The 15081-nt window shown below is 36.2% G+C and overlaps 1 protein-coding gene across 3 annotated transcripts in view; it reads right to left on the bottom strand.

Annotated features, from left to right (window-relative positions):
- Positions 1-15081, bottom strand: part of Tmc1 (transmembrane channel like 1) — a 455769-nt gene that overhangs the window by 94964 nt on the left and 345724 nt on the right. For all 3 annotated transcript variants that reach the window (XM_087184103.1, XM_087184105.1, XM_087184104.1), the window contains one exon: positions 9947-10075. In XM_087184103.1, coding sequence (XP_087040229.1) covers positions 9947-10075 — 129 coding nt within the window. The remainder of the gene's footprint in view (positions 1-9946; positions 10076-15081) is intronic.

Here is a 15081-nt window from a genome sequence, read left to right as displayed (position 1 = left end):
AGTTTCAATCTAGACGCTTTGAGCTGAGAAGGGTTGGAGCAGGGGAGACTGCAGTCAGGAGCCTTCTCCAGAGAGCTAATCTAATGGGCCTTAGATCAAAGTCATGTAGGAGTTTAGTAGTTATGAACTCCCTTTACAAGGTCTATCTAATGGTCCCAGTAAAAGGAGTCTGGGTCGCTGGTTTCATCTATATGATCACTTAGAGTTTGGCAGCCTCTAGGCAAAAATAAACAAATTTTTTAAGAGATTAAAGCATGTACAATTAAAGCATAAGCACTAGAATGGAAAGGCAAATTGGAGAAAGAGCCATGTCTATATACTGCTGATACACATATTTCATCACAAATAGCCAGGACACAAGTAGGAGAAACCCAGATGCATGAGCCTTAAAAAGTTTATCACAAACTTTAGCTACAAGTCATCAGTGTGATGACTCTTTTTAAGTTTGTTTCTTTGAAGGCCTGTATACTCTGGAAACAAAAATAGACCATGAGGTTAGTAAGAACTAGTATCACATCTGTATAAAAATCTTTACATATTTAGTTCTTACTCTTAAGACAAATGTTAAACTCTTTAAACAGGTTTTAGAAGGTGTAACTATATGGACAAGAATTAAGGACATCTTGTCAGCTCTGATAAGTTTAAGAAACAATGCTAGTGACCACAAATAGACTTATTATCCAATATACAAGTGTATGTTATTTATACAATAACAAAAATCCTTGTTTAATCAAAGACAATAGATGTAAAGCAAGTTTAAATGTTATCAAAATTTTAAAACTTAACCACAATAAGTTTTAGTAAAATTAACAACGATAAGTACTCACAACAACATGGCAAATATCAGTTGACTAAATCCTGAGGCAAAATTGCCAAGGACCTTGTTCTCCCTTAACAGAGCTGTGCCAAATGCAAGCTGGTTATTAGTTGGAAAGGCTCATTCCAATGCAGTGGGAATAATGTGGCAAGCAACTGTGACCGGTGAGCTCTGATAGGGATGATAGGAGATTTCTGATCTCAAAAAATTGATTTCTCTTTAATAAAACATTTTCCTCTTTCAGATGAATTTTTAAAAAGATCAGAGGAAGAGGAAAAGCTGAAAGACTGAACCTCTCTGCATACGCACAAATGGGGGAGAAAGTTTTTAAATATAAATGAAACACATTTATCAAGATGTTAAGATAAAAAATTAGGATGAGTTATTGATGTAGTTTGGCCCTTTATCAGAAGCCCTGAGGCCGGAGATTTAGCTCAGTGCCACCACACCTGCCTTGCAGGTAAAAGGTCCGATCCCTGGTACTAGGAAAAAAAAAAAAAGAAGCCATGAAATTATAGATTGTCCTTCTCACAGAAATCTCTAATTGAATCTTTTCATTGTTGATTATAGATTAAATAACAAGCAATTGTTTAGCCTCTGTTTTCAATTGTTCCAGATTAGTTAGTTCACTCTAATATAAATTTAATTAATCAAAGGGCATTTCTAGACCCCAGAAAGAGATGCAGTAACTGATTCATCCTGTCTCACACAAGCCACTGATTATTAAACTTTTAGGAATTATGTGAGCCCTTTTTTAAACTATTATAAATTGCTAGTAGTTTGAACTTGGTCATAGTTGAAGTATTTACAACATGGAAATTAACAAATGCTACAAATCAGGGCTTTTATCCAGCATATTGGTGTCCTTAACTCAGCTCTTTTAAACATCCCAGGCATGTTAATGGTTCTCTTGTATCAGGAATGAGTGTCCAGCAACAAAATCACCCACACAGGAAACATTAACTGAATGCTTATGATGCACTATGAGAAAATAAAGAGCCATATGACTCCTTTCATATCCTGAGAAGCTCAAAATCTACTCTGAAAGGAAGATTTACATACAATTTTTTTAAATGCAACATAACAAGAGAATCAAATGGATAATAGTCTTTTTATAAGAGAATCAAATGAATAATAGAGTCTTTTTCTGTCCTAATTCTATAAGAGTTGGCAGAGAAAAGACCTCAGAGGGCAGTTGAACCCAGGCCTGAGATAGCCTAGGATGTGAAAAGTGGAGAGAAGACAAACCAGGAAGAAGAGAGAAAATGTCTAGGAAAAAGACTAAACACGTTTTAATGGAAAACATGTTTTAAGTGAATCCTATGACACAACAGAAAAAGCATGAAGTTTTGGAGATGGAGAAACCCAGATTTTAACATTTGCCTTCTTTTTTTTCAGTTGGTGAGGCCATTTTACCTCTGCCAATCTGTTTTCTCATTTGTACAATGGGGATATCTCTCTGTTTTTAATGATCTTATGATGAATAAATGAGTTCATGTGTGCAGCTTCTCTTAGCATAAGATCCAATATACAGTAGATGCAAAAAAAATGAAGATTTTATCCATCTCCAAAATCTTATAGTCATCATTACCAATAATAACTCATGGGAAGTCAGTCCACACTGGGAGGTGCAAGTCAGGTTGATTTATGAGCAAAAGTTTCTCAACTTGGTTAATTACTAAGAAGACATTAAAGGCTTTGAATATAGAGACGACACATTCAAAAAGGATGTAAATATACTATGGTATAGTGCATGAACACTAAGTTACATACACTTGGGTCCTGTAATATAAATTTGGTAAATTCTTTGAGACCACTAAACACTGCCTTTGACATTGGTGGAACTCACAGAACTGCTCAGTATGAGTAACAAACAAGCTGTTGGTTCACAATATGCAGTTGAAACTCATAGGCTGGGTCATTTTCATGGTCCTATTACTTGTGCTATAAAACAGAGCCCCATGCTTAGATGGGCTCTACACTTGGTCTAATGCTGTGACATTGCCATTTAAAAAGCATTAATAATTTATATTCTTAATTATTTTTTGAACACAGGGACTCATTTACATTTTTTACTAGATTTTGAAAATTATAAAGCTGGTCTTATATACAAAATATATTAAACATAGCTAATAAGTAAACTAGTATCTTGTGCTACAAAGACATAATTGATGTGTTCAAAGTAGAGGGAGTTAGTAACCTGTAACACAGAGTAAAGAAAGAAAGAAAATAGATAGAAAATATGAAACAAATAAGAATGTTATGATTAGAAAACGACAGAAAGACCAAGTCATGACCCTGCCACTTTGGAACTGCCTCCTGTTTCTGCTGCCCTTATCACTCAATGACGTCATCAGATCAGGTTCTATCACTCACACTCACTCCACCCAAGAACTACAAATGGAACCCAGAGTGTTTCAAAGGCTAAGTGACAAGCTACTGTTATAGAACAAGTGGCTGTCCTTCACCCAAGTCTTCTTCATTCTGTGGGCCCCTGTAGGGCTTCAGTCTTCCTAGCCACAGCACAGGCAGGATGAGAGTGAGAGGACCAAGGGGCATTGCCAAACTCAGAAGACAGAGCTGAGTTCCTACTGCCCACAGTTCTAGTCAGTTGCCACTGGATCCCCAGTGTGTTGATGTGTCCTATCCCTTTCCTTTCAATTCCCACTTTAAATGACCCTAGAAAACTATTATAGCTTGTATCTAGGTGTCTCCCCAAAGCCTCGTGCACTCGTAGGTGGGGAGTTTCGAAGGTGGCTACATTAGAGTATGTGAATGTGGATTAAGGATGTGATACTGGGATTAACGATGTGGATAATGGAACCCCCACCCTGGGTATGAGTGGCATCAATCAATCGGATTGTAGCTTGGATGGAATATAAAGAGACAGAAAGAAGGCAGGCTTGCTGCTATTGCTTGCTGCTGCTGCCTTTGGCCCTCCACACCCTGGACTGTTTCTCCTCTGTGATCCCATCTGCCCTGCCTTAGAGCCAGCCAGTTATGGACTGACACCTCTACAAGCTGTGAGCTAAAATAGACCTTCCCTCCCTTAACCTTGGGTGTTGGGTATTTTGTCTCAGCAATGAAAAAACTAACCAAAACAAAAACCATGTGACTTGGGCATTTTTTCGATCCGTAATTCCTAGTAGAGCTTGCCTATTGTGTTCCCACAGGCTGGCATTGCATCAAGGTAATTTTCTACTTGAAAACTTTGAAATCATAGTTCAAAAACTTCTTAGTTGTGTGACCATAAACAATTACTTATCCTCTCAAGAGTTTCAGTTTCCTTACATGTAAAGTCAAAAGAATAATTTCTACCTTAAAGTACAATTGAGATAAAGAGAAGAAATTGTGACAGTAAAATAATAAATAACATGCATTAAATGAATAATATGTGCTAGACATATTTTAAGTGCTTCATGTTGATTGACTGATCTAATCATCTCAATAACTCTGAAATAGCACTATTTTTGTCCCTACTCAAAGTGAAGAAACTCAAGATGTAAAGGTTAAGAACTTTGCCCGTAGCCCACTGTATGACGCTCAGCATAGATGTGCTAAATATTATAAAAACTGGCTGTCAATATTACTTTTAGGTGGACGAAATTCAGATGTACTGATCGCCTCTAGAGTCTCCATTCTTCCAGTGGAAAAAAAATCTCTGTACCCCAGATAATGTAATATAGAAGAACAGAAGGCCTAGGCCCTCGTTGAGTTATTGGTTTAAAAGAACCCCAAATCAGGGGCCGGGGATTTAGCTCAGTGGTTTCGCCGCCCGCTGCGCAAGCGCAAGGACCCGAATTCAATACCCGTACCAAAAAAAAAAAAAAAAAGAACCCGAAATCGTTGAAGTACATGTTGGTGGGTGTGTACACGGGCTTAAAAGTTCTCTTGTGTGGAATCTTTCATTTCTTCACAATGTCAGATGTAGGAAAGGCCTTTGCAACCTTACTAAACATATGATTATTGCTCGTGAAAATCTTAAGCTACAAAGAAGCTAGAGAATAAGGGACAGAGACTTGAGTCCAAGAAACAGTTTTCACCAAGGTTTTCCACATGGCTCCAGCAGAGGAAATCAGCCATGGTCTGTTCTCATTTTTTCATTATTTCTCCCAACCAAAAAAATAAAACAAAATTAAATTTAAAACAAACAAACAAAGGTACGGTAGGGTAAAGGACCACTGAATAAGGAGGAATATTACCTTAATGGCTAGCTGACAGCTTCTAGCACCTATTTAAGTGTAAATGAAATCCTAAGGGTAACTTTCTTGGCTTTGCTGAGCACATCATTAATAAATCACTAGGGATAGTCAGCCAATGGACAACTCCCAGAAACACTAGATCAGGACACTACATAGCTCAGAAATTAAAAGCAATCGATATAATGACTAAATACACACCTTTGTTATCAAAATAAGTAACTTTAACCAATCTCTCCAAGACTCATTTCCATGAAAAAGTATACTTGGAGTACTTTTGTGCCCTAATTTGTGGATTCATGAAATATGAAAACTCTCCTTCCACAAAGGAAGCATTTTTAAATACCTAGCTAAATGTTATTGGTTTTTAATTTGTTCTTTGTGTTACAACCAGGGAAGCATTCTTTCTCCAGATAGATGCTTTTTATGGAAGCACCTGATACAGAAGAAAGACGAGGTGGATGTGGTCTGGTTGAAGCTGGCTGTAGTCAAGCAGTCCTCCTTCTTGGCTCTGCCTGCCCAGCCCTGAATTGATTTCACCAATTTGCTTGACCTCTGAAGACAGCAATTTGAGAACCAGGGGCCACAATCTGACATCTGCTTTATTAATAAGTAAACTAAATTTCAAAGAGGTGCCATTGAACAGATGTCTTTGACAAGCCTGGTCTCTTAATTTTCAGGCCAAAATCTATTACACTACAAGAAAAGAATGTGGTTGATTATTTAGGCTTAATCATAAGGACTTATTCTCTACTACATATAATGTTCTGATATGGTTCAAGTTTTCAGGTCACAGAATGAGTAAGGAGTAGGCCAGTTATTTTCCACCCAGGTGTTTTATTTCACCTGTGGTGGTTGCTACTAAGTTAGTGCTGGCACATCTTACAGATAGGAAAGATCTAGTCTTCCAACTTCGGAGTTAAACCCATGAACAACTTTAAAACAGAATATACTTAACATTGTCACTGATGGATATTTTTAATGTTGGAATTGATATTTAGATAAATGAAAAATGCACCATTATTTTCCTTTTTCTCATCCCCAAAACACACATATTATCATCCATTTAATAAACTATCCACAAAGCAAGATATCCTATTTAATGACATTTTCTGTTTCTCAGAGGTAAAGATAGTGGCTCTCAATCCTGATGCTGAAATAGTGACTTTGACAGCAAAAAATAAAAACACCATTCCCAGTTTGAGCCAGCCACACCTGCCCTTTTAATAGGAGATATTATTTACTAGATTTAAGGTTACATAAATTAAATCTTACAACAAAAATCAATGATTCACAGCAATAGTGGAAAGGAAGTGACTTCTTTTATTTCCATAGAGTCGATTTTGCTTCTTAAAAGTGCTTTTTCTTTTCTAGAGCTTCTTGACCATGTAGCAATAGTTTATATTACCCATCTTTTAACCTTTACCCCTGAGAATGATCACATTCCTAGTGACAGATATTCTTTAAAAAATGTGGGAAAAGTCCTTGAACGTCCCATATGCACAGAACTATAACCTGCTATTCCTAGGGCTTTCTTCTCTCACATGCTTGGAAATTCTGACCCTGTCTGAAGTCTGTTTTAGAAATTTCACAGGTTTTTCAGAGTCCACAGTCAGAGGGAAGGAAGCCTTGAAACTCAGACACAAATCCAAACCTGTGACCAAAACATCCATCCCATTGATATTTAGCCTCATGTCTTGGATTGCATAGACTCAGCAGGAGCGAAGACTGGAGGCTAATCCTGGGCATACCATAATCCTTAAAAACATTCTCTCAAAGTAGATTTCTCTGAAGGGTGGAGGAAATGCTGGCTGACTCCACATGTGAGCAACACTAGGCTAGATGAATCTTCTCTACATGAACTATGAAGTAAGGACCACTGCTCTTATAATGTGATTGGAATCCATGGGGGGAAAGCTCAATATGCCTTTCAAAAACCTTCAAAGGAAGACAGGTCAGGCACTTTAGTACTAACAACTTCAACACAAAGCCTGAAACCAAGAAAACCAGGATGGCCACTGCTGTGGGAACTAGTTGTGCAGAGTCAGGAAGCCACAAAGCAGGAACTACTTTGGGCTGTGGAGAATCATTACAAGAATCATCATCTCAGCCTTGCTGAGAAGGGAGTAGAATAGCTGTTTCTTCTCTGGGCCTAACTCGTGCTTCCATTCTGCACACCAACGTTGGCTTTCAAATCACTGTCTTGGTCACATGCCTACTTGCTCCTCAGCTGTCCCAGTGAGAGGCAGCAAATCTAACTGCCTGCAAGGTCCAGCCAAGTAGCATATACAAGTGAAACTGATTCTCCAAGAACCACGAAGAGTGAATGCCCTATTAGTAAGGGGCAGTTCTTGCTCAGTCCCAGTGGGTTTTTTCATGTAGAAATGTGGGACTTAATCTTTCAGTTTTCCATGAGAAGATGAACACCTGGATTTTTTTAAGTGTAAAATTTCTTACATTTAAAAACTAAGCATAAAAAGAAAAATTGCTATCATTTAAAAAATAAAATGTTTAATTTTGTTAATGTACATTTTTCCACAATAAAAAAAAATAATTTTTAAAAAGGAAAGAAAAAAAGATCCCCAGTACCAAATAAAAAAGGAAAGGAAAGGAAAAAAAATGTGAGCCAAATAAAAATAATCTATGTTCTACATTCAGCTTTCAACTTCCATTTTCAACCTCCGCCCTGGTGCTAGAACATAGCGTCACACTTTTTTTCTCAGCAATTCCTATTCCTCTACACTTTTAAAAGCTCCTAGTTCTTGAACTCCGGCCCAAGCTTCCAGCCCCTGGAATTCACCATGAGACTACACTGGGAGTACATTTTGGAAGAACTAAGAGCAAGCTATCTCTGGATTTGCCATTGTTAAAATACTCTCTAGTTTCTTTTGTTGAAATCTCAAACTTTGATCATTAATCCAGACTATTATCATTGTGTCAACATTGCCCAAGTCCCCTGGCATCTGCCTGTGGCTAAATTGGCTCCTACCTAACCTTGCCAGGCCCCAAATCCCTCTATCTCTCTTGTCACATTGAAGTAATAAAACATCAACAAGTCTATTCTCAGATGAAATAATTGTACAGCTGTGTGCCATGTTCTGGCACCACACTAAGTGTTTTATATGAATTATCTTGACATATGATTTCAATCACCCAATAAATAAATACATTTCATTAGGAACCTGAGGTCAGAGGGACTACACATCTCATTCACAGCCATTAAATAGATGACCTAAGATTCAAACTCAAGTTTGAAGCCCCATTCTACTGTCCTACATGGGAGTTGTAGGTAAGGAAGTAAATGAATGTTTCTACACCCTCATGCAGATAGAAGGGAGGTACTCTCTGGCATTCTTCCATAATTTTATGCTTTGAAAGCTCACAATATTATTACTTTCCAATTTTATAACTTTCTGTATACCTGTGCCTCCCAGGTTTTGGGATGCCGTGGGCCATTAATATTTTAAACTATATTTTAGGGGCCAGAAGCGGGTTGCCAATTTTCTATTTTGAGAAATTAGGAGACTTCTAAGCCTCCAAGTTAGCATCATCATCATTTCATTAACTGAAAGTGTTTCAGTCTACAGACACAGACATAGGCACACACACACACATACACACACACACGAAATCACACTTGCATGGAACAAGGAGTTCTGCTTGGGATTGCTGCTCACAATGAATGTTTGCTGCACACATACACAGGTAGTTCTCCAGACTGCAATCACTTGATGTTGCAAAAGTCTACTAGGAAGGCCATTGTTTGGAATTTAGAAAACTTTATTTTACTCCATAACACAAAACAAAGATATAATATTAAAATTGATGGCTAGATCTCAACAGAGGGTGGATCTAGAATATCTCTCTTTTATTTATTCACTCATTTATTTATTTATTTTTTGATACAAGACAACTGAAGTTCCAGAAAGTTAAATGATTTCCTTAAGTAATACGCAAGCTCTTGAAGAGCCAAAACTAGAAGTGAATTATCCTAATAGCTATTTCAGCTGTTTATTCATCACCAGAGACAATGATTCCATATTATCATTTTAACAAAATTATTAGTGGAACATTGGAGGAAGACAGTTTTGGAAACATCACTGTTTATAAAAATCATTTGAGGAAAAATGGTATTTATGGCAAGAATGAGAGATGCAAACATAGCTAATACAGACACACACCCTTCTGTACATCCTGTCTCCCTCAGCCATCAGGGCAAGAAAACATAATGTGTATCTCAGGGGCAGATCTGCTCTGTCCTCCCAGAATGGGATAGTCACATGATTTTGCATATGGGAAATTTATAAATCTTTGTGTTCTCTGTTTGTACCCACAAGAGCAGTCAACATCAGACTGAAATTGGGTCAGTGACATATTATCAGGGAACAACAGGATTATGGGCACGATCCTAGCTCGAATCCTTTTTGCTGTTCCTTTCACTTAGCATCCTTCCTCTGCTATCAAGAGAGCTGTCACAAGAAAAGATTATTTAAGTCTAGGACTCTGAAGAAAATCAAGAGTGCGCAACTACATAAACCTGCAAAATTCAAATACATCATCTCTTTCAGAGAGGTGGTAATCAATGTATCAAACTTGGAAAACTCCAAATTAAGGAACAAATGATTAAGCTAACTACAGATGGTACAAGACTCTAAAAAAATCAATGAATTTGCTCATAATTGTTTCTAATTTATAACCATCAGCCCAGTTTCTCTAGTAGATTTTAGGCATAGATAGATACATATTGTATGTGTATGTATACACATACCTGCATGTGTGCATATACCTGTATATGAGCGTTTTATATTACAATGAATATTTTACATGTGCACTATATCTAGCATTATCTGTAAAATAAAGATCATACTGCAAGCATGTAAGAGGTCAGTATCAGGAAAAGTATCTTTATATATGAAAAGTGGCAACATACTTGAGAACCTCAATTTTCTTCTCCATCTTCCAAGGTTTGCATTTAACAGTAGCAATTATTTGTCTCTTCTCATCTAACTCGGCCTTCAGTCTCTCCAATTCTTCCACATCAATCCCTTCCTCTTCTTCTCTTTAAAAGACAAAACAAAACATAAGATTAACTTCTGCATCACTTTCAGACTTAAGACTAATATTAGATACTCAGCTCTTCTTTGTTTAACTTGGCTGGATAAAGTCAATGCTAAGACCCATAAGCATTAGGACTCATATCTGAACACTGATGCAAAATTATTTAAACACTTATGTTTACGTTGTTACATGCTGAAGCTAAAATGTTCTTTTCTGTCCACAGCCTCAAGCTGTCAGAACTAGAAAATCTATGGAAAGAATAATTTATAGATCTATCAAGATATTTCCTTCTCTGCTCTGTTTCCTAGCACATCTTCCCTCCTGAATTCTACATTTCATTTAAAAGCTTTATTTTTTAATAATGTTAATAAATTAGAGTCAAAGATGTCTTTGAAGTGCCCTTAAAATTTTTAAATTAGCCCTGTCTCAAGGGAAAGTGAGAAAAATTGAAATAGGAAAAAAGTAAAAATCTCTCTCTCTCAAAGGTAACCTAATCTGTTAATTAAACTTAAAACTTCAATTGATAAAATTCAACTTGAAATATATTTGTGTGGAAGCAAATTCTTTGAAAAGACCTTCAAAGGAATCATTTATTACTGAACAAATGAAATGTATCTTTTCCATGTTCCTAATATTAAAAAAAATAGTATAAGGTCCAGAACCCAAAGAAAACAAAGTTTAAACCTTGAGCAGCATGATTTCAAATGAAGCAGTATTGTAGAAATTGATATTTTTAATAATAGATTGTTTCTGTTATTAAGCTGTTGCCTCAGTTCCAAACACCATTTTATACTTACTATTGTGATGTTGGAGCTCAAACTCTATAAGTCACATTTTTGTTGTATTAGCTGGATCAGTTTTACACTCAGATAATAGGTAACTATGAAGAAACTCAGTCTTTCCTGTGGCTTCCTATCTTCTTCCTATTTCCTGTCTACTTCCTGTTTGCTTAGGGAGAGGGAGAGGCTTCCGGCTTAGCAGCACTTCTTACTCCCAGATCTGCAGGGCCTTCTCACAGTTTCATGTTTCTACTTTGTCAGTTCTATCAACACTAGCAGAAACAGCTTCATCACCACCTCCACAAGAAACAGTGCCTCTGAGTTTCAGCTCCCTGGGTTTCTCCTCTATACAGTGTGTGCGTGGAAGCTGCTTACTATGGATACTATTCTCATACTTCAGCTATCTTTTTACCTTTCAGTAACCTGGCTACTTTTTTATTCATGACTCTTAATAATTCTTATGTTAAATTCTTTCTGTTCAATTAGCTTTTGAAGTTTCTCTCCTCACTAGACCCTATTTATTCAATGTTACTCAGAAACATGTTTTGTTGTTCACTAAGCTCATAATCCAACACAAGTAGGAATATGCTAAAAGCTATATAAATAATTAGACATAATATGAGGACATAGCCATAGTTTCACACTCTGCCCTGGAACATGACTTTGCAATCTCTTTATTACCAATCTAAAGTTTTTAATCATTCCATTTACTGAAACAAAAATTTATGTTAACCCTCTAAAATAGCACTTCCTATTGATAATTTATAGTTTGAACAATTTAAATATCTTACTTAATACAGTAATCCTGGTTCAAAAGAACCATGGAGTACACTCTACTAAGTTACAACTCTAGGGCCTGGGGATTTAGCTCAGTGGTTCTACAGCCTGACTTGCAAGCACAAGGACCCGAGTTCAATCCCCGGCACCAAAGAAAAAAAAAAAAACTGTCTCTAAGTTACAACTCCATCACAGAGTAATTTCTGATTTGTTCATTTGGTGTTTATTATATAAAATCCTATGGTGTTATATAACCATGACATAAGATACTTGAGAATTTTTCTTACTCTATCTATATTCATAATTTTTGTTTTTTCTAATTTCCTAATCAGAAATGTTATATAGGTTTGTTTGTCATAGGAGAGGAAAATGTATTTTAATAAAAATAATTGAAATTGTCGCTGGGTAAATGTAGACACAAATCCAAACTGTATAGATGATTGTTTTATTGAACACAATGAAAGAAAACTAGCAAAATTAAAAGAAAATAGGTCCTAAGACTTTCCAGAAAATGGAGTGAATTAGAAAGATTTTTTTAAACTTTAATAATTTAATGATTTGACATTTTAAGCCATTAGTTTGCCCAACTAAAATAATATGAGATATCATGTCAGCACCTTGAAGCTTTACATTACGGAGCTTCCACTAAGAATCATATCTAAATCAGAATCTCATTTAATTTAGCACCATCAAAGAAAAATGAATGAGCTGTTCCATGTGTGGATTAACTATGATACCAAAGCTTATTTCTTTCCACGCCAACTTTTAAAAAGCACTTAGTAGAAAACTTTCCAACACTGATTACTTACTTTATGTGCCTAGCCCATCCAATTTCTATGATTTCTTTAAAAGTTATAGGAAATATCTGCAGTAACACCTCTTCTTGTTATGCTTGTGAAAGTAGTTTTTACTGCTCTGAGACTCCAACTACTCTGTTTGTACTTTGCCTCTGGTATGTATATATTATCTTATTTCATAATAATTTTTTCTAAGTGGCTTCTCTTACTGCATTAAGAATTTGTAGAGCTGGATAAATATTTAATAAATATATATGTATGGAACTCTCATCCTTAACCCAGGGTTCAAACCAAAGTACACTAATATAACAAGCACCTGCAAGATGACTAAGGCATGGAGAGCCATGTATTCCTATAATAAATGACCTCAGACTGATTTTTTTGTTTGTTCATTCTGTTTTATTTTGCGTTGTTTTGCAGTTTTGGATTAAACCAAGCCTTATACATTCTTGGCAAGTTCTCTATCACTGAGCTATACCCCAAGCCCTCAAATTGCTATATTTTTTTAAATAATACTGATTCCTCCCAGGAGGATCCTCTGTCCTTCAAGGCACAATGGTTGATAGACTAGTTACCTTCAAATATGCACATATTTGAAATATCAATCTCACAAGCATTACAGAGAAATGGCTTTTCTAGGAACCACTCCAAGGAAGAACTAATTATATTAAAAAGATATAGCTGACATATGTTTCATCTTGTAAAATTTAGAAGTAATCTGTGCAAGAAAGACTTTCTATTTTAAGTTTGATTAAACAACAGTTGTTAGGAAAAAGAAGGTATAACATGCTGAATTTCTCACTACTAGGAATATATTACTTATTCACTTAAAACTGGGTCAAGAAAAGCCTGCAATATTATTAGAAATACTCCAAATTGTTAACAGTATTTTTTCACTGCATCCAAGGATACAGTTAGCATTGCAATCTTTGTTTTATTCGGTTTCAAATATTTTGTCAGTGCAATGGAAATTCCCTAAGGCATTGCTTAAACATTTCAGTTAAAAAAAAGGGGGGGGGGGATTAAAGCCTCATGGGGGACATTAGGTTGAATAGAAAAAATAAAGGTAGATAAAAAGCAAACAAATAAAATTTTAACTAAAAATAAGTATTTTTAAGAAGATGCAACTCCAGTTATCCAAGATTAGTTGTATCAGTATTCCCTAGGTTTGTTTGTACTTCTTTTCTTCTAGGCCCATCATATCCAAAATCTCGTAAAAATACTTCTAGTTGATAAAATAATGCTCAGAAATCTGATCTTAGGAAAAAGGAACAAGTTGAGAACATTCAAGGGATTTTTTTGTGGGGGGCCTTGCCCCCCCGCTAGAACTCTTGAGTGCCTTTTACGGACATATCTGGGCCTGCTGCAAATCTACCCGGCAACAAGGAAGTAGCCCCAGTACCCTCCTCTTGCTCCTCCCCTCTAGCCCTACGGTATATATGTTGTAGCAGCTTCCGCAATAAACGAGACTTGATCAGAAACCTGTCTTTTCTCCATCTCTCGTGTCCCCTGTCCTTTGTCATTCTCACCCCCCCTCTAGGGTCTCTGTTGACTTACCCGCGGGCCGGGACATTTTTTCACACAAAATGTCTTAGATTATCCATCAAAAATAATTCACTGGTACTCATGTCTCTCACTTATAAAATGGGCCATTATCTTTCTGTGGGTGGGCCATCCTTTTTCCTGTAAACCAAGACCAAGACACAACTTCCTACAGTTTCACACATTCCATAACCAAAATCATAAATATTCTTTGCTCCAAACTGTAGCATGCTTCTTTTTCTTGAGGGCATATACTCTGTTCCTTTGACTGTGAATTTTTAAATTTCTGCCTAATAAATCCATTTGTGCCTCTTAAAAAGAAATGGCACTAATAATCATATTACATAGGATTTAAAACTGTGTTAGGTTTTATTTTGCAAGGAAAGGGTTTCTTTAAAAAGTACAAGTAAAAATGTCAGTTAAAATTTAAAGCAAGTGATGTCTTGGTATTCAGTGAAGACAGAGATGGAGTCTGGGGAGAAGGAAGAAGCAAAGGAATAGGAGGAAAAGGAGGAAACGAGGGAAATTTTTTAAAATATATATTGTGGGGGTCTTTATTAGTACATGTCTGTGTATAAAAATGATTACATTCACTGTAGGGGATTAGTACATGCATGTAACACATTTCAATTCCCTTCCCCGCCTTTTTATTTTCCCATCATCAGATTCATTATTTATCTTATAAGACTTACAATTTAAATAAACTAAATATAAAGAACTTTTATTTCAAAAGGAACATTGTACGTTAATGCTAATCTTCTCTACCTGACAAACTTTTTGTTTGCATTTAATAACAATTTTTTATGACGAGTGATATAATAGAGCTACTGAATTCTGGAGTGTGTCATCTTGGAAGGACATCTGAGAAAGTTCCTTATCATTTAAAGTCTGAGGAGTGTTTGGATTTCACCTCCTTTCTGGGATTCACTTAGCCCTACTTCCTTCCAATAGCAGAGCAGGTTGGCTGTTCCCTTTCCAAGGGACCTAGGTTTTCTATTACTCCTTGCATTTTATAGTTACACCTTTTTTTCCTTTCACCTGCAAATTTCCAGAGCTCCAAAATTTTCTTCTTTGATTTTTGCAAAATAGCATTTATCATACTATTGCATATA

The sequence above is a fragment of the Heterocephalus glaber genome, unplaced genomic scaffold, assembly GCF_053883595.1.
Source record: "Heterocephalus glaber isolate CG9 unplaced genomic scaffold, H.glaber_assembly_v1.0 deba00001481, whole genome shotgun sequence".
Lineage (NCBI taxonomy): Eukaryota > Metazoa > Chordata > Mammalia > Rodentia > Bathyergidae > Heterocephalus > Heterocephalus glaber.
The sequence above is the reverse complement of the archived record's forward strand: the minus strand, read 5'-3'. Positions and strand labels throughout refer to the sequence as shown.